Genomic DNA, 23309 nt, shown 5'->3' on the forward strand with positions numbered 1-23309 from the left:
ACAACCAGTTGTGTGTTTTGTTGTCATAAATAAAAGGTATTCTACAAAACATTACTTGTATAGTATAAAAGGGTCTTTTTAATAACATTATATTACATTTTAAAATAACTATTTGAATATGTTATTAAAATGTGATGCAAAGCATCATTACTCCAGTCTTCAGTGTCACATGATCCTTCAGAAATCATTCTGATATGCTGATTTGCTGCTCAAGAAACATTTATGATTATTGTCAATGTTGATGAAAGTTTTTGATGAATAAGAGAGTTGACAAGAACAGCATTTATTTGAAATAGAAATCCTTTGTATCATTAAACACATCTTTACTGTCACTTTTGAAATGACACAGCAGTGACTAATAAAGAAATCAGTGAATTAAAGTGCTACTGATCAACCATTTTACCATCTGATATTGGTTGTCAACTAAAAATGTCCAACTGGCTCCTAAATGTTAGATTTTAGGACTCTGTAACTTAACATATTTGAGCACAACTATATCATTCATGGCTGTTATTATCCCACTCTTGAGCAATTCCATTGTGCGCAAGGCACTCGGACCCGTCGCGGATGCTCAAAGATGCCTTGTCTGGAAGCAGGCGGGCTGAACACTTGATAGCATGGGACGGGGTCAAGGTTCAGTCGTTTCCCAGGGAGGGGGATGTGTGCCATCTGCTTGCTGTGTTGGTCATGCTTCGTAACATGCCTTCACACTTTTATCTAGAGGGGGAAAGTTCTTGGAGCCCTTAATAACACAGCATTTGCTAGCTTTAATGGCAGGGTATTAATAGTAGATAGTTGATGTGCAATTAATGTGCCTGTCATGTGGGTTTCCCCTTTGGAGCTGAAACAGGATCTGTGGAAAAGAGGAATGTGAAACCTTTTAACCTGATACCTGAATTAGCATGGTGTTGGTTTGCTGTGTATGCTTCTCATGTGTACTGAAAAATGTATAGGATTACCATTCAGAAAGTTTGGGGCCAGTAAGATTTTTTGTTTTAAGAAATTGTACCTTGTATTCAACAAAGATGCATTCAATTCATCAAAAGTAACAGCGAAGATATTTATAATGTTACCAAAGATGTCTATTTCAAAGAAATGCTTTTCTTTTGAACTCTCTTATTCATCAAATAATCATTAATGGTTTCCGCAAAAAAATATTAATATTGTTTTTTACCATTGATGATAATTAGAAAGGTTTCTTGAGCAGCACATCAGCGTATCAGAATGATTTCTGAGGGATCATGTGACACTGAAGACTGGAGTAATGATGCTGAAAATTCAGTTTTCAGTTCTATTTTAATAGAATTAAAAATGTAATTTTTTCTTGTGATGTCAAAACAAGAAAAAACAATTTTTTAAAAAAATTATATTAAAATAGAAAGCAGTTATTTTACATTGTAATATTTCTCAATATATTACTAGTATTTTGATCAAATAAATGTATCTTTGATGAGCATAAGAGACAAATCATACAGACCCCAAACTATTACACTGCAGTAAATTCTTAAGCTTCCGAATTTCTTAATATTTTGCTGACCTTGTAATCAACCGTGATTGCTAAACATTAATGTGTAGGAATATCCTTCCCATTTCAAATATGATATAACACAAGACCAATACTGTGACTGAGAAATGCTTGAAACTTAAAACTTGAGGTCTGTTAAAACTTTAAAACGTTAGTTCGTCTGAACCGATTGCCTTTCAATGCCTGTGGAAAGTCAAAGTACGGCAGCCACAGAGTCTGAGTCATTACCCAAATTAAATTCAGTCAGCGGCAACATCATTACACAGATTTATTGTTCATTTTATGCCATCCAAGTGATAAATGCAAAATGATGAACTTTGAGCTGTTATGGATGATACAATCTTAGAAGAAAAGGTTCTATATAGAAACTTAAAGGGTTCTGTCAGGTGCTTCATATATATATTAGGTTTATATATTTAGTTTAAATTAATTTTGTTTTAATTCCATTTTATGAATTAAACCGCTAATAATCACACTTTATAGAAGAAAAAAAAGAAAGAAAGAAAAAAAAAACTTATACATTTCTCCTTATATATAGAACCTTTTTGGCACAGGGGTTCCGATGGAAGCGGTCCGACATGTTGAGCTTCGGGCGACCCGAGTTCGTGTCCCGGCTCATGGTCCACTTCATGTCATGTCTTCTCACAAGGTGTATAAAGTAAAAAAAAAAAAAAAAAAACAACGGAAAAAATAAACCTTTATAATCAAGGGTTCTTTAAAACGGAGTCAGGAACCCTATAGGGTTCTGTGTTGAACCCCACTGAACCTTTTTTTTTTTCCTAAGAGTGTATAATAGTTAAAACTACATGACCTCCCATTGATTACCTTTCCAAAAATTGAATTCTGTGAAGATATCTACATGTACATTGTCTTTCTCACAAACTACATCATGGCAAGTCCGTAGTGCCTAGTCATCATCTCTTAATACATTCTTATGCTTTTTATTCACAATAAATAATTTTCTAAACAACTTTCTAATAAATATAAATCTCTATCTCAACAATAATGATAGTCATGTATAATTACCAGTTTTTAATATACAAATTAACCCATTTTGATTCATTCACTACAATCCATAGAGATTTTCCGTATCTCTATGCTGTGCTACTGCGTAAATGCATTTTGCAAACGGAAATCTTCCTCTGGGAGTGGCCTTAATAACTCTGCTATTAGAGGGGGCGTAAGGACACGGAGAGACAAGCCGTCTAGACTCTTAATTCACATCTTGGCCAAGTATGAGCCTGGCACCAGCCCAGTGTGGCCGTCCCTGTCCACCGTCCACCAGCCGTCTCCTCCCTGTTCCACCACGAGCAGAACTTCCCCCGCAGAGATGGAGAGCTCATCAGTGCCCTGCACACACAGGACTCAAAGGGTAAGTTCACCCAAAAATGAAAATGATCCCATGATTCATTCTCCCTCAAGCCATCCTAGGTGTTTATGACTCTTCTTTAAGCCAAACACAATCTGAGTTATATTAAAAACATATCCTGGCTCTTCCAAGCTTTATAATGGGAGTGAATGGGAACTTGGATTTTGAAAAAAAGAAAAGCGCATAATCTTACTAATCTCTTGTAAGGCCATTTTAATAATATTTTCCTAGGTTTTATTTAAATTTTTTTTACCTGAGCTACGTAGTCATACTGAGCCAGGTATGTGGTGCTCTGAGAGACAGCACTGTTTGAAGTTCCTTGTGGAAATACAGGAATAGAAGCATACACTCCATCTGAGTCGGCTGAAAAGAAAAAATTAAACAGATTGATGACAGTATATATATATATGTAAACACACACACAGTAGTGGCCAAAAGTGATGTTGTCCAGCCTAGGAAAATTGACATCTTCACCCTTTTTCAAATATTATTTGTAAGCATATTGCGCAGTTGTGCTTGGAGTCAATTGTTATATTTGTGATAATGCAATGAAACATGGCAAATTGTGCGGACATCTGGCCATGCAGTCATACAAAGAATTTATGACCACAAGCAAAAACAAAGGAGAGAACCAGCGAAATATGGTTGTATAACTGATTTTGTTGCAGTCAATGTATGCTTTTCCTTGTGAGCTTTTTTTTGTCCATTGTAAAACAACCAGTACCTGTAGTTCCCCATCTTTTGCCAGATAAATACCTTCATTGATTTGTTCTTCCTTCATAATTTAAACATTTAAAAAAATATAAAAAAAAATTTCCTCATATTTTGGTTTTATGATGGTTTAATCAAACTTGTAGGGTCATTAAAAACAAATAACATCACTTTTAGCCACTACTGTTTGGATGGATGGATGGATAGATGTTGACAACAAATACAATTTATTTTTAAGCAAATTTTTTATTTAGCTCTTTATTGTATTATTTCGTATTAGGAAAATAATGCATAAAAAAAAAAAAAATCCTATTCAATGAAGTAATAGGGCTGAAGTGCCCCCTGGTGGTGAATAACATTTGTGTTCACAGTAACTACAAGATGAGGATGGCTAGAATTTAAAAACAATGTAACGTGCAATTTGAAATATACATATGAGAGCTGACAATGTCATTAATATGTTGTAATATGTACCTGATGGAGGCGCTGATGGCTGAATACAGTCATTACTAGTCTTTGATCCAACGGCACAGTTGCCTTGCAAGAGATTTGAAAACCTTTCAAAAAGAAAATAATAACTGCATAAAAATGTGTAAAAGGAACATTAAAAGTGTTAATGCGAGGTCACAAGCTATCTAGATAACCAGAGATAGGCTACCGATAACCACAAAAAAATTTTTTGTTTGTGTGGCACATCCGCTTGCAGCTTTATGTCTTACTAATCTCTAAAAATAGTACATGTTCCATTCCTTTCTATTTTGTCAGCATGGCAAATACATAATGTACGTTACACATTAACCTACAGATCCAGCAGTGGAAAACAAACCTCTTAATCACACCTCCACCGAAGCGCGTGATGCCGTTGCTGTCCGTTGTTGGTTCTCTGTCATAATAGTTCTCGAACACAATAGGCGCTACAGGACACAGATGGAAAGTTTCATTATGCAAAGCTATATCATCAAATCATATGGTAATGGAACTAAACTATGGGCGATTTGTGAAGTTTAATACAAAAACCCAGTGGAAACAATACATAATATCACTAACCTGCAGGAGTGGTGCCGGTCTTTTTCGTCTTGATGAATGTGTTTATGTCTTCCGTGATGTCACACATTTCTAGAACTGTCCTCACCTCCTCATAACACTGAATACAAATAAACAGTAATTTGACAATATTGTCAGCACTTGTTTTTTTTGTGTGTGTGTGTGTGTGTGTGATTATTTTTTTTTTTTACAATTACAGAGAGGTCCAAAAGTCTGAGAAAAGTCACAAGTGAAATGCTTCTATTTTTCATTTTTATAATTGAATACCACATTTTTGATGACCCTTTCGCTTTAATGACGGCAAACTAATGATGTAATCCAGCATGATTTGAGAATTTTCCTGCAGAGCAATGAAGTTCAAAGGATCAGTGACAAGTTTGCTTAAATTTAAATAATGAATATAAAGAATAATACATATTTCCTACTCATTTTACATAATAGAATTGCGTTATTTTAGAAATCACAGGTAAAAATGGAGATAAATATGTAGCCCCGCCCCCTTCTGTCTTTCGTTAACTCTACAATAAGTAAATCCTCTTGACTTCACCAGCCAATTAGTCCTCGACAGCGATGCCACAGAAATATAGAGCTACCTCAAAAAAGGAAGTTCAAACACAAAATTCTAAAGATGGCCGTGCGCTTGTCTCTCTGGCGCATAAGGTCACAGGCCTAATTCCCCACTTAATCATAGTACATTTAGAAAATCATTTTGTATTAAAAGTTTTCAGAAATGATATATTTAAATATGCAAATGAAGCATTGTCTTCATACATTTGCATGTATTTCCTGAACAGAAATCTAAATAAAGCCAGGTTAAATATTGTTGTGTTGACATGCTGTATATAAGAGTTAAAGGTTATACAGAGGGGGATAAATCAGTAATAAGTCACTCCATAAATCAGTAATACTACATTCACCATTAAATATTATATAAACCAGGCGAATTATATATGAACAAACCTCTCTGTAAAAACCTTAAGAATGTAAATGGGAAAGACACTGGAAAGTCTGATGTATTTAAGAGTTACTAATTTTTATAGGGGGGGAACTCATTTTGAGGAAACAGCGTTTAAAGATATGTATTGTAATTGAAAGGCGAAAAGATAAAGTTGGTAACACTTTGCAATAAGGTCCCATTGGTTAATGCATCCATGAAGTAATATTAAGTAACAATAATAAGCAATACATTTGTTAATCTTTGTTAACATAGTTTATAAAAATACAACTGGTCATTGTTAGCTCATATTAGATCAGGTCCATTAAATAATATTTTGATTTCAATAAGGTATTTAGTAAATGTTAGAATTAAAATGAACTAAGTGTTTTGGGGTTTGGGTTAGCTAATGCAATAATGTTAACTAATGCAATAACTAACGTTAATAACAAATAGAACCTTGTTGTAAGTATTTCCTCAAAATAAACACTTTAAATGTGTATTTGGGATTTTTTTTCTTTTAGTTTGAAAGAAGACAGGTTAAGAAAGTAATAGCCCAAAATATCAAAACTGACCAGTGCATGAAAAATATATATATTTGCCTTTAGTGTCTTGCCTTAAATTGATAAAAATGTGAAAGAAAATCAGATTTTCAATATTTTGAATTCGCTTGTATTTAATAATGTCTGTAGCTATTATCAGTGTGACCTTTGAAAAAGCTTCATTACGTTATACTCACCTCATCTTCTTTGACACATTGCATGGAAAAGTGGTTACAGTGGACCCAAATAGCATTTCTCAAAATATTAATACGATCATCTTCCTGCTGCTGAAAGACCTGGAGAAATAACATCATGATGTAAATATGTCTACGTTGTCTGTCACAGCAAAATAAGCCAAACCAAGTTTCTTGTGCAGTTTAGTTTAGTATGTGTGGTTTGTGTGGTACGCAGTGTGTAAAACACAGTAAAAGGGAAGTTCATTTTTAGTGTGTTTCTATGTGGTTCACAGCCTCAGCAGAGAGCTATTTCTGAAGGACAGCAAACAGATAGTCGAGTGTGTGTTTCTCTTTACCTCACATGTGCATTCATGCGTGGTCTCCCATTCCTGACGAATCTTATCCAGCTGCTCTATGTTTGACATGTACTGTTTCTCTGTCAATCGAGAACAAGCATCAGCCTCATTGGATTTCCAGCCAGTGAAATCTTACTTGAAAGTATTTGCATTGTGCATTTTAGGCATTACCAGTGTCTTTGAATGTGTTTCCGGTTCGGATGTATCAATTGATCACTTTTGCATTGCAAGCAGACGCTGCAATGCGTGAAAACAAAAGCGTATTTCCATTCTCACCTGCATCCGCGGACGCGTCCCTGCACTGCTTTGCTTTGTTTTGCATCTGTTGTGGAATAGAAGCACAACACTGTTTCAAAATACTCAGAGCCATCAAACAACATCACTAGCATTTGTACCAAAATTTAAAATGGTTATAAGAACTCATTATTGGATCAGGAAAAACTTGGGGTCAGTACATTTGTTTTATGTTTCACAAAGAAGTCTGTTATGCTCACCAAGGCTGCGTTTCTTTGATCAAATAATACAGTAAAACCAGTAATATTGTGAAACATTATTTTCTATTTTAATGTTCCTGCGTCCCGGCGATCAATAATTGTATCCCTTAAAACTCATCTTTGATCATCTAAATGACATTTTTAAATGTTTTTTACCTGTGAAAATGATTTCTTCATGCCTTAAAGGGATACTCCACTTTTTTTGGAAATAGGCTCATTTTACAACTCCCCCAGAGTTAAACAGTTGAGTTTTACCGTTTTCGAATCCATTCAGCCGATCTCCGGGTCTGGCGGTACCACTTTTAGCATAGCTTAGCATAGATCATTGAATCGGACATGACCATTAGCATCTCTCTCAAAAAAATGACCAAAGAGTTTAGATATTTTTCCTATTTAAAACTTGACTCTTCTGTAGTTACATCGTGTACTAAGACCGACGGAAAATGTAAAGTTGCGATTTTCTAGGCTGATATGGCTAGGAACTATACTCTCATTCCTACGTAATAATCAAGAAACTTTGCTGCCGTACCATGAGTCCAGCAGGCGTAATGTTATGACGCAGCGCCTGAAAATAGTCCCCACCTCGGTAACTTCCAACGTGACCGGGACTAAGTTTGTCTAACCTATTAGACCTATTTTCAGGCGCTGCGTCATATCATTACGCCTGCTGGACTCATGGTACGGCAGCAAAGTTTCTTGATTATTACGCAGGAATGGGAGTATAGTTCCTAGCCATATCAGCCTAGAAAATCGCAACTTTACATTTTCCGTCTGTCTTAGTACACGATGTAACTACAGAAGAGTCAAGTTTAAAAAAACTCTTTGGTCAGTTTTTTGAGAGAGATGCTAATGGTCCTGTCCGATTCAATGATCTATGCTAAGCTATGCTAAAAGTGGTACCACCAGACCCGGAGTTCGGCTGAATGGATTCGAAAACGGTAAAACTCAACTGTTTAACTCTGGGGGAGTTGTAAAATGAGCCTATTTCCAAAAAAAGTGGAGTATCCCTTTAAAATAGCTTGAATGTAACTCTACACCCTTGCTTCATATAGTATATACGTGGATTCATGAATATGCAAATTAGTCTCCGCCTCCTCTCACACGAGCTCAGAATGCCTATTATATTTGAACCAGAAACTGATTCAGAAGAGGAAGAGTGAATTATACAGGGTCGTCTAAAAGGGGATGTGTCAGAATGGTAATGCGTTTTATGTATCGTGCTCTACAACATCGGATGCATAACAGTTATTGATATTATTAGCCTTTTGCTTAGCTACGTTATCAAACAGCTAATAATGTGTTGCTAATGTAACACAACCCATGTTCCCGTTCGCCATCTCAGAGTCAGCTTCCTTCTAAAAAAACAGCATCCCTAGAAACACTTTCAACATCATAGAAAGAAATGTTTGTGATGGTGGGAAACAAGGGTGGTTTCAAACCATATTCTGCCCATAATAATCCATATTTTACCTTTTCAATTTGTTTAGGGGTGACAGTGGGTGTACTGTTGAGCTTCTCCACAGCCTGTTCAGCTTCATCAGCCTCTTTACATCTCTGTTCATATGCCCTTTTAGACTGGGAGAATAGAGAAGTACAGGGTTATTATGGCATGACTCACATAGACTTGAATGATGGCCAAGTGAACAAATATAAATGATAAATGATTTTTTTCTTGTGGTCTTAATAGTAATTAATAAATAATAATTTGTTACATTTACATAGTGCTTTTCTGGGTACTCTAAGCGCTTTACATATGAAATGGGGAATGTCCTCAACCACCACCAATGAGCAGCATCCACCTGGATGATGCGACGGCAGCCATATTTCACCAGAACACACACCACACACCAGCTTACTGGTGGAGAGGAGACAGAGTGATGAAGCCTATCAGTATATGGGGATGATTAGGAGGCCATGATGGTAGACAGATGCCAATCGGTAAATTTGGCAAGGATGCTGGGGTTACACCGGTTTTTTATGACCACAGAGAGTCAGGACCTCGGTTTAATGTCTCATTTGAAGGATGGTGGTGAATTACTTCTTAATTCTTGATTCTTGGGTTTGTTTTCTCACTGAAAATGCCAGAATAAACTTTATCTACGGTACTTGAAAATGGCTACATTCATGTAATCTGACTCAACTGCTTTCACTGACCCACACATAAACATATACAATCAATCTGCTCCAAATCAAACTGATAAATGATCAATTAATTCAATGTACAGCCACCATGAAGCAACAGGAGAACCAGACATTCAGTAAACTAATGGAAAACTAAACTTCCTTTTATATAATTAATTAAGCTGATATCATATCACAAATTTTTTACTTCCTCTAGATACTGATTCTGAATATAAACTCAGAATTTGCGAGATATAAAGTCGCAATTCTGAGAAATAAAGTCAGTCTTTCTTTGCTCAGAATTGGACTTTATTACATGCATATATCTTGTTTTATGCAAGTTTATATCTATGAACGCGCAATTGTGAGAAGTAAAGTCAGAATTGCGAGGGAAATTGTTTGAAAATAGTCCGATTTCCGAGATTTACAATAGGCTTACATTTTTAATATACAAGTATCATAAATCAGCTTCTTAATCTTTAGAATGTCATCAAACTTAAGAAAACCAGGACATGGACTGGTGCCCTAAAAAAAACGTTAATTGGAAAAATCATGTTGAATGTAGCCTGGCTAACGTCAGACCTCGTCTCATTGAGACGTGGTCTGGGAACCACATGTTCATTTTCTCGTATTTGAATGCCCAGAGCCGTTTATTGGCTATCAAATGTGAATGTCTATCAAATGCGCCTGTACGTAGCTCATAGCCAATCGTTTCAATTATACCAGATGACGTATGTAGAGCGACAGAAATTCGACGAGGAAGAAGACGATGGGTCAGAGATTTATGTGTACACGATGGCGTTCAGCGACTAAACTACTTAGAACACTATCTAAGGCTGTAACTTCGCGTCTGATGCCTTGTTGGATCCATAGATATAAACAAACTGCTTCGGTGTGTCGCATAGACGTCGTCATCGTCTTGCTGCTCCCTCCCCGTTCTGTGATTGGTCCCCTCGCTGAGGCGAAAATCTGGTCCATGGAATCCAGGCTGCCTAGCAGCGTGAATAAAATCGCGCTGCGTGCAAGGCAGCATGGTGAATGTGATCTTAAAACGCAGCACTCATCACTGTCACATTTTACCCAGCCGACCAATCACAGTGGAGGAGGGGCGGGACATAAACAACAGCTACCAACCGAACCGCTCCATTCTGCTTGTACATCGTCAACAGATGCCGACAAGAAGCATAATACTTTACCCTGTATTGACATTTTTATACAGAAACAAACTATCTGTGAAATTAGATAATAATAACCCTTCCGCGGATGTTCTGTGTCGTAGGTCATGGGAAGCAAAGCGTCTCAATGGTCTCAACTGAAAAAAACGCTGCGCTGCCAAAACACTCACCAAAGTGCAAACAGCAAGGCGGTTTCAGCTGGCTAAAAACACTTTTGTGGACACACTGCCTTAGAAAAAAAGGTTCAATAAACTTCTACATAGAACCCTAGGGTTCTTAACTCAATTTTAAAGAACCCTTTATGCTAAAATGGTCTTCTATATAAGAGGAAATTCAAGTGATAAAGTATGTTCACGAGCCGTTTAATTCATAAAATGAAATTAAAAACTAAATCCATAAAGTAACCCCATGATGGGAACCCCTAAAGGTTCTATGATGCGCCTGACGGAATGCTTGGAGGTTCTATAGAACCTTTTTTTTTTTCTAAGAGCGCAGGGACAATCTGTTGTGCTTTTGAACAACGGTGGAAGAAGCTCACAAACTAATCATCCGGAACTACAGTAACTACCTTTCATTTAGTGGTTATCATAACCCTCATCTTTAACCACTAAGTCAGACAACCACCTTGACAGTTCCTGACTAGAACAGATAGTCACATCCCTTACTCGTTTGTTTATCAAATCAGATCGCTTTTTACAATGCTATATGACAATACAGAGTAAGTACCCTTCAACATCTCCTCGCCTCACTCCTAACATGCGCTTTTGCTTTCTGAATGTGTCTGATGTGCCAAGATAAACGGAAATGCATCTTTTTCTTGACAACAGCACTCTGTTTCAGGAAATTACAAATAAATGAGGAACAGAAAAAACCCCAACATTGATAAAATAGAGTCTAAGTTGGTGGGAGTGAACAGAAGTGTGCAGGCGAGAAAGAATACACATCTAGTAGAGAAGTGAGACTTCCTGAGGTGACAGTTACAACATTTTGAAGACCCATCCCCCTCCCTGCCCTGCACACTAGCTGCAAAGCACTGATGATTTAAATCACTCTCATTTCTCCCTTCCTCTTCCTGATATTCTGCTTTCAGTCTGTATTAGGCAAATACGATCCACTGAGTAGTCCATAAAACTGAAGTCACTTCTGTGACTTCAAGCGAGTTAGACTCACCTCTGTGGTTTTCTTATGTAATGATACTTTGATCTTCTGAACCTTCTCCATGACTCCTTCAAACTGTAAAAAAATAAAAATAAAATAAAATGTAAGATGTCATTTGAATTCTTGAGCTTTACAGGTAGCACCTATTTTAATAAATCAGAGGTATCAAGATTAAGCACCTTGGCTTGGACAAAACCAGTATTATTATTTGTTCCCACCCCGTTCGCACCTCTGAGAAAGTAGTCTGCGGTTCTGCGAGATTAATTAAAGCATCGCATAGCGTTTCACCTTTTTCCGCTGCTCCTTCTGTCGCTCTCTGAACTGCTCCATTCGTTTCACCTCTTCTCGTAACATCCCAGAAAGCTGAATGTGCACATTTCCAATGTTCTCCATTTCTAAGAGAGAAAACAGCATATTCATCAGTGATCTTGAAGGTATGGGTTTAGTAGTAACTGATTATTACTGGATTACGTAATCAGATTCCAAAAATGATATACTTATATTACATTTCAAAACACTCATAATTAGACTAGTTGCATTTTTATTGATAACATGACTACTTAACATTTACAAAATGGCAGTGAATTATTCATCATTCATTGATTTTCACCAATTATTCTTTTTTTTCACTTTAAATAGTCCCTTCTAAAACAGCATATTGCTTATGTATGTTCAGAAAGTCTTCCAGTTTACACAAGTCAGAGGCCACACAGCATAACAAATCAAATATTCTATATAGTTTTATTTTGATTGCTTTTTTTATTATGGTTTGATTTCATTTGAATGATTTGAATAATTATTACCTTTTCATAAACCCTCTGCAGTTCCTTTTAATGTTGCAATTTCCTGTTGTAATGTAATTTTTAATGCACTTCATTTTGTTGATGACAAATTTTCAAAAAAAAATGTCCTCTGTGTATTTTTTATGTCTCTGTAGTACAAGATTATCCTATTCAAATCTATGCGATAAACAAGTTAAGGCTAAACGTAAGGTCAAAAGTAATCAACAAGTAGTCATTATGTTACTAACTACAGTTTTCAATTTGTAAGTAATATACCCAACACTGTAGTATATATGAAGCATGTTTTATATTCTACGTGTGTTTGTGAACACTCATTCTGATTTTTAAAGCAAACTAAGCAAATTATAATTTGGTACTTACGGACTTTTAGTTGGTCAAATGATGCCCTCAAAGTGCTACAAAACCAAACCAACAAAATTACGATTAAATTGATTGATTTAATATTAAAACCAGAAGACAATGTTTACATAAATAAATATATTAAATAATGCGTACAATGTTTGCTTACCCAATTTCACTTTGCCCTCCTGTCTTGCGTGCGATAGTAATCAATTCCTTTCCGTATCTTTCCTCTGCCATCGCCCTATGAGCAGAGGAATGTACTATGTTACCCAGTACCGCTTTACTTAGACCATAACAGACCAATGCTAATCAGCGTACCTTGAAAAGAATTTAAAAATATGCAATTTTCCAGTGTTACCTCATTTTTAAGAGCTCTTCCATATCTTTGCAAGCTCGTCGCCCATCACATAGCCTCTGGATAAGAGCCTCATATCCAGTGTTGCTGGTGAAATCTGGGCCCTGGAACCAAGAGGATTAGATTTCTCCACTACCATAAAACAGCAACAAGATTTAGGTTATGAGGGACTGTGCATCTCAGTTTTAATCCTGAATCCCTGGGAAGTTTCTGGGCTCTGCTTGTAGGACTATGTTCATAAAAACGAGGCCTTATTTGAAGAGTTGATATCTATGCAAAAACTAATATGTGGTACCAGACTGTCTAAGGTGGTTAAACAGTTTAATCATTGACAACGTGCGACAATATTAACATGGAATGATGCTACTAATAATTTGACCATATTTTGCAACTGAAAGAAAATGACTATTTTGACACCAGCTGTATGCACAACTAACACTGAATAGCACTCGCGTGGCTTTACATGCAAATCAACCCAGAAGTCGCTTTGTAGATGGATGCTCCGACAACACAGATCAAAGCCAAAGAGAGGGTAGAGTGGGCACACAGTCAGCCGTTCAACAGGAAGCCTCATCTCCATGACACAACGTCAGAATGTCTATATATAAACTCTAAACCCACAAATGACAAACATCTTACTCTTAAAAAAATCTTAATTTTAGAGAACATCTCAGTACTGTCAGTGCAAATCTAATCCAACATCTAACTGAAACACACGTTAAGAAATGAAAATGAAAGTGATGACAGATTATAATTAAATCGGTCTTATATACAGATACACTAATTACAGTAGCACTTTATTTTACAGTCCTGTTTCACATGAACATACTGTGACACTAACCCTGAACCTTAACTTAACCCATGTAGTTACCTTACACTACTCAGTACTTTGTGGGTAAGTATATTGAAAGTGTACATACTGTGAATAAAGTGCAATCCTAATTCCTGATACAAATGAATAGAAATGAAAGTGCACAAAAAATATTGAGATTTAATAACTCGTCCAATACATTCTTTAGGTAAGGTGATGTGATGCTGTTAGACACATTAATAATCTACCCTGTCAATCATCATATGCGATATGGTTAACATCAAGCATGTCCAAACAGACTTGTTCAATCTAATATGTCAAAATAGCTCAACTCGTTCACTTACCCAAAAAGAATCTTTGAACTGTAACGGTGTCATTCTAAAGGCACTTTAGAGCAGTGAGAACGATACAAGCACACAGAAGGAAACAAAGACGGAATTAAGAAAAGTAAAAGAAAGAACAGACAATGCCACACGCAGGAAACCACCGTTTCGTAGCACACTCGCGTGGCTCAGGTTTGACTCAGATAAGGAAGCACCCTCCTATTATGTCAATGGCCACAGAGAGCCTGCCCTACAGATAACATGCATGCATTCAGCAGCCATTTGAATACTAAATAGGATGACACATCTGAAACAGTGAGCTTTTGGAAAATGTATAGTCAAAGAGTCTTTAGGTGTCGAAGAGAGTTTGAGCAAACAAAGCCATCTAAATCGAAACCATTAAATCAAGACAAACTTTGATTTGAGTATCTTTTGACTGCAAGCAACAGCACAGTAACTGAGTTTGATAACTAGTCATTTTATAGAGGGAGCAAAAAGAAAAGCGCATGTTACACAGCTTAGTTCAAATAAACGGCAACATCACAGGTCAAATTTGATAATAGCATTGATAAAAGTACCAGTTGCATGTTATCAAATAAAAATGAATGCGTTAAAAACTCAAGTAGTCGTTCTTTGTGGCACCACAAGAAGTATTTATAAAAGGTTTCAACTATTACAACTCATCATGTGGCACGTGGAGCTGTCTGCCATAATCTGTCACTTCACTGTTCATGAAAGTGTCTTGGCTTTTTAAAATCTCCGACTCTGAGAGCCTTTCATCGCCATCTTGATCCATTTCCTTGATGAGATGAATAGCCTGTATAACAATCAAGAAAAAAAATTGTTAGAATATGTTGTTACAAATGTACAAATATGGATGCACGATGTATCGGTATCAGCCGATATATGTTCATTTTTAATGTTATCAGGGCCAAATTTGGCCTATATTTTATAGCCGATAAATAATGGATTATTTCCTTCAGCCGCGACACTTCAGTTAGCCATGATGGTGTGGGATTACAAATTTAAGAATCTGTTTAAGATCTGCTGATCTTATGTCCTTACGAATTTAGCATTTAAGGTTATGATGATGATATCAGCTGTTAAGCAAAGTTTCCAGCAAGAGATTCCTGCCAGTCCTGTTCTCTCTATTGTAAGTTAAATGAGTCAGATTACTGAGACTCTCACCCTTTGTCTTTAATGGCTCTTGGAGCCCCTGTCCAAATCTTTGAATAGTTATGCTGATTGGATTAGGATTGGTAACACTTTAAAGTCTAGGGCGGGTTCCTAAACCTGGATATTTCATTTGCATGCTTTGTTTAAGGTCGTCACGAGGTGCTTATATAATATAAACCCTATAAACCACAACTATATAAACCACAATGTACACTGCCTTAGTTAGGCTTGATGACTGCAGCTACTGCCGGCTCGTGTTCTCAATAAAGAAACCTGCTGAAGATACAACCGAGTTTCCTACAATGGTTATGAATTGCTTGAAATATGATTGGAATCACTTCAAAAAGCAAAGCACAGTTAAGTGCAACATGTGCAGCGCAAAGTGTGTCATATAGGCTTCATAACTTTATAATGAGAACATTATAATTGTGTGCTTGGGACATGGATATAATGGAGAGACTTTTGTTTTTTGTAATCAGGCTCTCAAAAATTATATACAAATTTGGATTTAGATTTATCGGTCAATATATCGGTTTTCAAATTATTATCGGTCAAAATTTTCATATCAGTGCATCTCTATAAAAAAAGTATATAAGGCGGCTGGATGACACATTGACTCACTTCTTCTCGTGCCGACCCATAGCTGTTCGGAGCGACCCAGCGGAGCTGTTCATCCCTGTTGAGTTTCCCATCCTTATCCTGGTCATAGAGATCTTTAAAGCGCACCGTTTCCTCAACCTCCCACTGCGAGGGCTCGTCCTGCTCTTAAACACAGACAAGCAATGATAATAATCTACCACAATCCTGGAAAATATTTAGATGCTAACATCTTCAGTTCCCATAAATCCGATGTGTCTGATTTCAAATGAAGCCAAATGTGTATGATGTACAGTATATGGAAGTACATATCCGCTGATATTAGCATTTATTTAATGTATAATTATTGGTCAATATTTCATTGTGCATGCTTATTTTCCATATTCTAATCTTTAAAAACGAATAATTTAATAACACTGTCAAATGTAAATAGAGCGGCACGATTCTGGATGAATTGAGAATCGTGATTTCGTGTGTGTTTCAAATAGAGATTCTCCAATGATGAACAGAACAGACAATTAAACAAAATAACATGTGATTTATTAGAGGTTCTGACAAAATGTTAATTGCTGCCATCCATTTAAAAAAGTGTTTATTTATTTGAAAGTAAAAAAACAACAAAAACGGTTGAATGAATGATTCAATGACTCACTCATAAATACAGCCATTTATCGGTTATTGGATTATTTTTCTTTTGTATTAGTACATCACTAGTGTAATGACTGTATACACGGTTATTTATCCCAACATAATCATACCATTTGCTCGGAGATCTCCAATGAATTCACTCAAGCTGATGAATCCATCTTTATCCAAGTCATATTCAGTTAGCACATCTTCAATAGCAAAATCCTGGGGAAAATGCAACCACACAGCACACAGTCATGCATGGATGTTTAATATCGAATCATATTTATGATTTATTGCAGCTTTATTGTATACTCACAGCCATGTGGTCCACCTCAGATGGATGAGTAAATGCAAGGAACTCTGTTAAGTTCAGGCCAGCTGAGCCATCCATATCGGCAAAATAAAAACGTCTTTTTTCCTTTGCATGGAGCTGTGAGTGGATAAAACCATTTTCATCAATCATCACGCAACACTTTTCATTCCCGTTCCATTATATGAAATGCTAATGAATCATGCAACATACAAATCTAAGTGACTCCTCCTCTGGGTCCTCAAGAACAGCATCTTCATCCACTTCCACAGTATGACCATGCATGACCATATTGTATTCGTCCCAAGATACCAGACCGTCATTGTTGGAGTCAAACTCAGAGAAGCGTTCCTCAGCATCCTCCAGCGCATATCTCCTGTACACCCTCTGTATCCATAATGTGATTTCCTCTAGAGAAGCAACAGAGAATGCTTATTACTTATAAAATACACTACAGTTCAAAAGTTTTGGGTCAGAAATTGATTCTTTTATTCAGTAAGGACACATTAAATTGATCAAAAGTGACAGTAAAGACTTACAATACTACAAAAAAATATATATTTCAAATAAATTCTACATTTTGCTTAATAAATAAATGCTTAATATTCAACAATATTATTGATATAATAATATAATGATACAATATTATTACTAACTGCACTGACACCGTTATATGAGAACTGAACTGAGCTGGACAATGACATTTTTTTGCAGAACAGCTTTATAGATGATTTATGATCTTTACAACGGAACAAAATCAATACTGAAATGACTTCAGCTGAACAACAGCTGAAATGCAATATTTCCCTGTTATCACTATAACGCTGCATTGAAATAATCTGTATTGTATAAAGCGCTATACACTCACCTAAAGGATTATTAGGAACACCTGTTCAATTTCTCATGCAATTATCTAATCAACCAATCACATGGCAGTTGCTTCAATGCATTTAGGGGTGTGGTCCTGGTCAAGACAATCTCCTGAACTCCAAACTGAATGTCAGAATGGGAAAGAAAGGTGATTTAAGCCATTTTGAGCGTGGCATGGTTGTTGGTGCCAGACAGGCCGGTCTGAGTATTTCACAATCTGCTCAGTTACTGGGATTTTCACGCACAACCATTTCTAGGGTTTACAAAGAATGGTGTGAAAAGGGAAAAACATCCAGTATGCGGCAATCCTGTGGGCGAAAATGCCTTGTTGATGCTAGAGGTCAGAGGAGAATGGGCCGACTGATTCAAGCTGATAGAAGAGCAACTTTGACTGAAATAACCACTCGTTACAACCGAGGTATGCAGCAAAGCATTTGTGAAGCCACAACACGCACAACCTTGAGGCGGATGGGCTACAACAGCAGAAGACCCCACCGGGTACCACTCATCTCCACTACAAATAGGAAAAAGAGGCTACAATTTGCACGAGCTCACCAAAATTGGACAGTTGAAGACTGGAAAAATGTTGCCTGGTCTGATGAGTCTCGATTTCTGTTGAGACATTCAGATGGTAGAGTCAGAATTTGGCGTAAACAGAATGAGAACATGGACAGGGTACCCCCAGGATCCTCCAACTTAAATTCAAGGCTTTTTAAGACCTTTTTAATACCATTTCAAACGAAATTCAATGCCAACTTCGTACCAATTCCGACAGAAGTATGAGGGGAAAATGTCAAATCTGTATACATTTTAAACCCTAAAAAATAATTATGTACAAGTAGACTATTTCAATTAAATAAAACATTTTATTTAAATTATCAGTCATATTTAATACATACGCAGCAGCGTTGTAGCGTGCACGTGTGTAGCCCAATGTTAATTTTGGCAGCCATTTTTGATTTAGTCTTACTCTTCATCTTCAGACGAAAATGCTTATTGGTCTTAGTCACATTTGAGTCATTCTGCCTTTCATAGTTTTAGTTGACGAAATGTGTTTGCATTTTTTTGTCAACGTTTAGTCATTACTTTTAGTCAAACTGCAGTTACTTTAATTTTGGTAACTATTTTATATGTAGTCTTTAGACAGAAAATGTCATAATTATTTTCTCTAGGCCAATTCGATTAAGCTTATGAGAAATTAAAATTAAGCTAACAGGCTGTATTGACAAGGCACTCTTTAGCAGTAGCACTTGTGCAATTCTACATATCCCTTTTCCTTAGTTCTCCAATTTTTTTGAGTGCCGTACCCCCTCTCTTCCACGACTGCAGTCACATCTTTCCATTAAGGGACAATATTTGCCCCATTTAATCGATTTTTCCATTTCATTTTTCACCTTTATAATACTTTTAAAAATAAATAATGCTTTAAATAAAACAATGTTCAATAAATATTCAATGTTAAAAAACGTTTAATATTAATAAAAATATGATATTAAAATCGCCAGTAGGTGGCGGTAACTCATTGTCTTTGTCAAAGCCACAGATTTTGTTGCAAAATAGAGCAATAAGCCTGTTTAAAATTTAGTACATCACTTAATGTTACCCTTTTTTTTTTACTTTTTTTTTTAAAATCATTGTCACATTTGAAATCGTGTGGATAGTTGGGAAACATTGCATTCTTGCTCGCATAATGATCAACATTAAAAACACTGCTGTATATCAGCCTGCATTTTGATCGCAGATTTAGTCGCACAAACAGCGCAAGCGGCTCGTGACAGATATTCTCAAATGAAGATCGCTGAACTCCAGCTTGTCTGTGTTTTCAGATCATCCGCGCTTCTTCAACAATGTAGAGAGAGCGCGCGTGGATGGTTATGGCCAGATACTACTGAAAAGACCGGGTAGAAAACATGCTCTTTTAACAGAAAAGCTCTGATTAGTAACCATCGTAACGGGTGCGCGCGCTTTCGCGCGTTCTTCTATGACGTGAAGCGCGAGGTGCACTCAACGTTACGCGACTAATTTTTAATTAGTCTACATTAGTAACAACTAATTTTGTTACGGTTTGAATTTAATCATAGAAAAGGCAAACAAAAATTAAGACCTTTGTAACGAAATTCAAGACTTTGTATACCAAATTCAAGGCTTTTAAGGCCTTAATTTGAGATTATCAAATTTAAGACTTTTTCAATGCTTTTAAGACCCCGCGGGTACCCTGATGGATCCATCATGCCTTGTTACCACTGTGCAGGCTGGTGGTGGTGGTGTAATGGTGTGGGGGATGTTTTCTTGGCACACTTTAGGCCCCTTAGTGCCAATTGGGCATCGTTTAAATGCCACGGCCTACCTGAGCATTGTTTCTGACCATGTCCATCCCTTTATGACCACCATGTACCCATCCTCTGATGGCTACTTCCAGCAGGATAATGCACCATGTCACAAAGCTCGAATCATTTCAAAGTGGTTTCTTGAACATGACAATGAGTTCACTGTACTAAAATGGCCCCCACAGTCACCAGATCTCAACTCAATAGAGCATCTTTGGGATGTGGTGGAACGGGAGCTTCGTGCCCTGGATGTGCATCCCACAAATCTCCATCAACTGCAAGATGCGATCCTATCAATATGGGCCAACATTTCTAAAGAATGCTTTCAGCACCTTGTTGAATCAATGCCACGTAGAATTAAGGCAGTTCTGAAGGCGAAAGGGGGTCAAACACAGTATTAGTATGGTGTTCCTAATAATCCTTTAGGTGAGTGTATAAATGAATCCTGGAAGAAAGAGATATCAAAGAAATACCAAAGAGTCCTGGGGAAAAAAATCACGGTTTTCACAGAAATATTAGGCAGCACAACTGTTTTCAACACTCATTATAATAAGAAATGTTTCTTGAGCACCAAATCATAATTTCTGTAGGATCATGTGACACTGAAGACTGGAGTAATGATGCTTAAAAAGTCAGCTTTGCATCACAGGAATAAATTCTATTTTAAAACATATAAAAAAAGTAAACACTTTATATTGTAATAATATTTCACAATATTACTGTATTTTTAATCAAGTAAATGCAGCCTTAGTAAGCATAAGTGACAGACTTCTTTCAAAAACTTACAAAATCTCGGAAGTGTCGATAATCTGACACGTATCGTGTATGTGCAAAAATAAGTGTCAAGTAACCAAACCAGAACTGACCTGGAGTCAGGTATTTATCAGAGTTGGTGTCAATCTTTTTCACTATCTCCACCAGTCGCTTCCGCTGCTCAGATGGATTTAGTTTCTGTATTTCATCTTTGTCCTGAAAAACAGTGAGAGTTGGTAGAATGAAACTGGATCACTTTAAAGATTTAAATAACTGTTATAAAGAACCATGCAGATGATACCTTAGAGCCAAGGAACATATTTGCATTATGTTCGTGGTTGTGTTTGACTACATGATCCTCTTGGACAATTTGGCTGCCAATAGCTCCTGATGCACAACAGGCCACCAGCAATAGTAGAGCTGCGTATGCAATCTTTAAACCTGATAAACACACAAGTACAAACAAATTAGGCCCCATCATTTATGGGACAGTTCACTCAAAAATGAAAAATCTGTAATTAATTAGCTATTCACCCTCATGTCATCCCAAACCTGTAAGACTTTCGTTCATCTTCAGAATACAAATGAAGATCTTTTTAATGAAATCCGAGAGCTATTGACAGCTACACAACTACCACTTTGATGCTTAAAAAAACTATATGAATTGAGCGGTTTAGTCCAAATTTTCTGAAGAGACTCGATCGCTTTATATGATGAACAGATTAAATTTGGGATTTATTCACATTGATCAGCGAATATAAACAGAGGCTCAATCGAACATGCTTGACGCATGAGTACAAACCTCATTGGTTCTTGCTGAAGCTCAAACGTGATGCGTAACACGAGAATGAACCTCATTGGTTCTCGCACATCAAGCAAACATGCTTTAGCTTCTGTTTACCACAACTGATGTGTGAGTTGATGAATGTTTATATGTGAATAAAAGCCTAAATTAAATCTGTTCATCATATAAAGCGATCGAGTCTCTTCAGAAAATGTTGAGTAAACCGCTCAATTCATATGGATTAGTTTTACGATCTCTTTATGAACTTTTTTAAATATCAAAGTGGTAGTTGCGTCACTGTCAATGGAGGGACAGAAAGCTCTCAGATTTCTTTAAAAAGATCATCATTTGTATCCTAAAGATGAACAAAGGTCTTACAGGTTTGGAACGACATGAGGGTGAGTAATGAATGACAGAATTTTCCTTTTTGGGTGAACTATCCCTTTAACAAGATGATCTCGACTGCCCTCTTGTGATGATAGGCTACACATTCCCATGTCAAATCATCTTACAATATCGACGTTGGTAAGGAAGGAGAATAACAAAGAGGTTTCAAATAACAGCAGTCTGTAGCCAAAATATATATTTAAGTTAAATAAAACTATACATAACATGTATCTCCTTTTGTGTTGTGATGACTTTCTGATATTGTGGAAGGCGCTTTGGTGGCTAACTAACTGCGAAGTATTTTTTTATGTAAAAGGCAACTAGAAAACGTGCAAATTCATGCCAAGGATAACACTCTGTTATCTATTTATTTAAGGCACCTACAAGAAGAATTCACCATGCGTGTTTAAGAAACAAAACACTTACTTTCGAAAGGCTGGTTGCTAAAGTTTTGAGCTGAGCTTGTTGCCATGGTGCGCTCCTGTCATCTCGGGTCATCTGGACTCTCACTCAGCGTTTCCTGCATGTACTGTTACCGCCACCTGCAGGCCTGGAGGACGAGCAGAGAAAGACCTTAACCCCTTCAGACCTGAATTATGTTTTAGGTTTCTGAAAAATATAAAAGTACATTTTCCCAGCTCATGAGGCTTCTATAAATGAGACCAAATAAAAAAATAAAAAAAAATGTTTGGCTTTAATTGTAATTTTTTTTGTCCATTTCAATGGACGTCACGTCAAAACAGGTGTACTTCACAAAAATGTACCAACATAAAATTAAATAATAAACATAAAAATTGTTAGTATATACTTAAAGCTTTTTCTCAAGGTCAAAAACTTTCCAACAGTATACCATTTCAACTATAATTTTGAGGTTTTTGTTTTACAGATTGCACATTGTTTGTAACAAACTAAATATCTTAGAATCAATCAATATGGTCATGTTAGAGTCATTTTCTTTGTGCATCTTTCTTTTTTTAGATCAAAAACTTGAACATTACAACATTTCAACTTTAATTGTAAGGTTTTTGCTTTATAGATCGCACATTTGTTTATTTATAACAAAATAAACCTAGGAATCAATCAACGCATTCACGTTAGAGTAATTTCCTGTGTGCATCTTTGAAACAATTTCTCTGTTAACGATTTTCTTGTATTTCTACAGTACATTACTGGCAGCACGGTTGCCATGCATGATGCATGTATTTCGATTTCCAGTAACTGTACTGTAATTCACTT

At 36.5% G+C, this 23309-nt stretch overlaps 2 protein-coding genes across 2 annotated transcripts in view; both read right to left on the reverse strand.

The window, feature by feature from the left end:
- Positions 1–1780: 1780 nt before the first annotated feature.
- pstpip1a (proline-serine-threonine phosphatase interacting protein 1a) lies at positions 1781–14436 on the reverse strand. The gene is made up of 15 exons (XM_084409368.1): positions 14261–14436; positions 13109–13209; positions 12917–12991; positions 12769–12803; positions 11894–12000; positions 11618–11680; positions 8622–8726; positions 6934–6979; positions 6658–6737; positions 6323–6421; positions 4653–4749; positions 4432–4519; positions 4080–4162; positions 3148–3257; positions 1781–2875 (listed from the first exon to the last, which is right to left on the reverse strand). The coding sequence occupies exons 1-15, from the start codon at positions 14291–14293 to the stop codon at positions 2744–2746; spliced, it is 1254 nt and encodes a 417-aa protein (XP_084265494.1). The 5' UTR covers positions 14294–14436; the 3' UTR covers positions 1781–2743.
- A 261-nt stretch (positions 14437–14697) lies between these two features.
- Positions 14698–23309, reverse strand: part of rcn2 (reticulocalbin 2) — a 13804-nt gene continuing 5192 nt past the window's right edge. The window contains exons 2-9 of the mRNA XM_084409370.1: positions 22500–22623; positions 21204–21343; positions 21016–21118; positions 17166–17362; positions 16959–17072; positions 16771–16864; positions 16037–16179; positions 14698–15056 (exon numbers count right to left, since the gene is read on the reverse strand). Coding sequence (XP_084265496.1) covers positions 14913–15056; positions 16037–16179; positions 16771–16864; positions 16959–17072; positions 17166–17362; positions 21016–21118; positions 21204–21343; positions 22500–22545 — 981 coding nt within the window. The 5' untranslated portion in view covers positions 22546–22623 and the 3' untranslated portion in view covers positions 14698–14912. The remainder of the gene's footprint in view (positions 15057–16036; positions 16180–16770; positions 16865–16958; positions 17073–17165; positions 17363–21015; positions 21119–21203; positions 21344–22499; positions 22624–23309) is intronic.

Source organism: Rutilus rutilus, assembly GCF_951802725.1.
Source record: "Rutilus rutilus genome assembly, chromosome: 5".
NCBI lineage: Eukaryota > Metazoa > Chordata > Actinopteri > Cypriniformes > Leuciscidae > Rutilus > Rutilus rutilus.

Coding starts and splice junctions, on each gene's coding strand:
- pstpip1a (XM_084409368.1), bottom strand. CDS start 14,293: ATGACACCGTTACAGTTCAAAGATTCTTTTTGG. Junction 13,210..14,260: donor AGTTCAAAGATTCTTTTTGG/GTAAGTGAACGA, acceptor TCTTGGTTCCAG/GGCCCAGATTTCACCAGCAA. Junction 12,992..13,108: donor GAAGAGCTCTTAAAAATGAG/GTAACACTGGAA, acceptor CTCTGCTCATAG/GGCGATGGCAGAGGAAAGAT.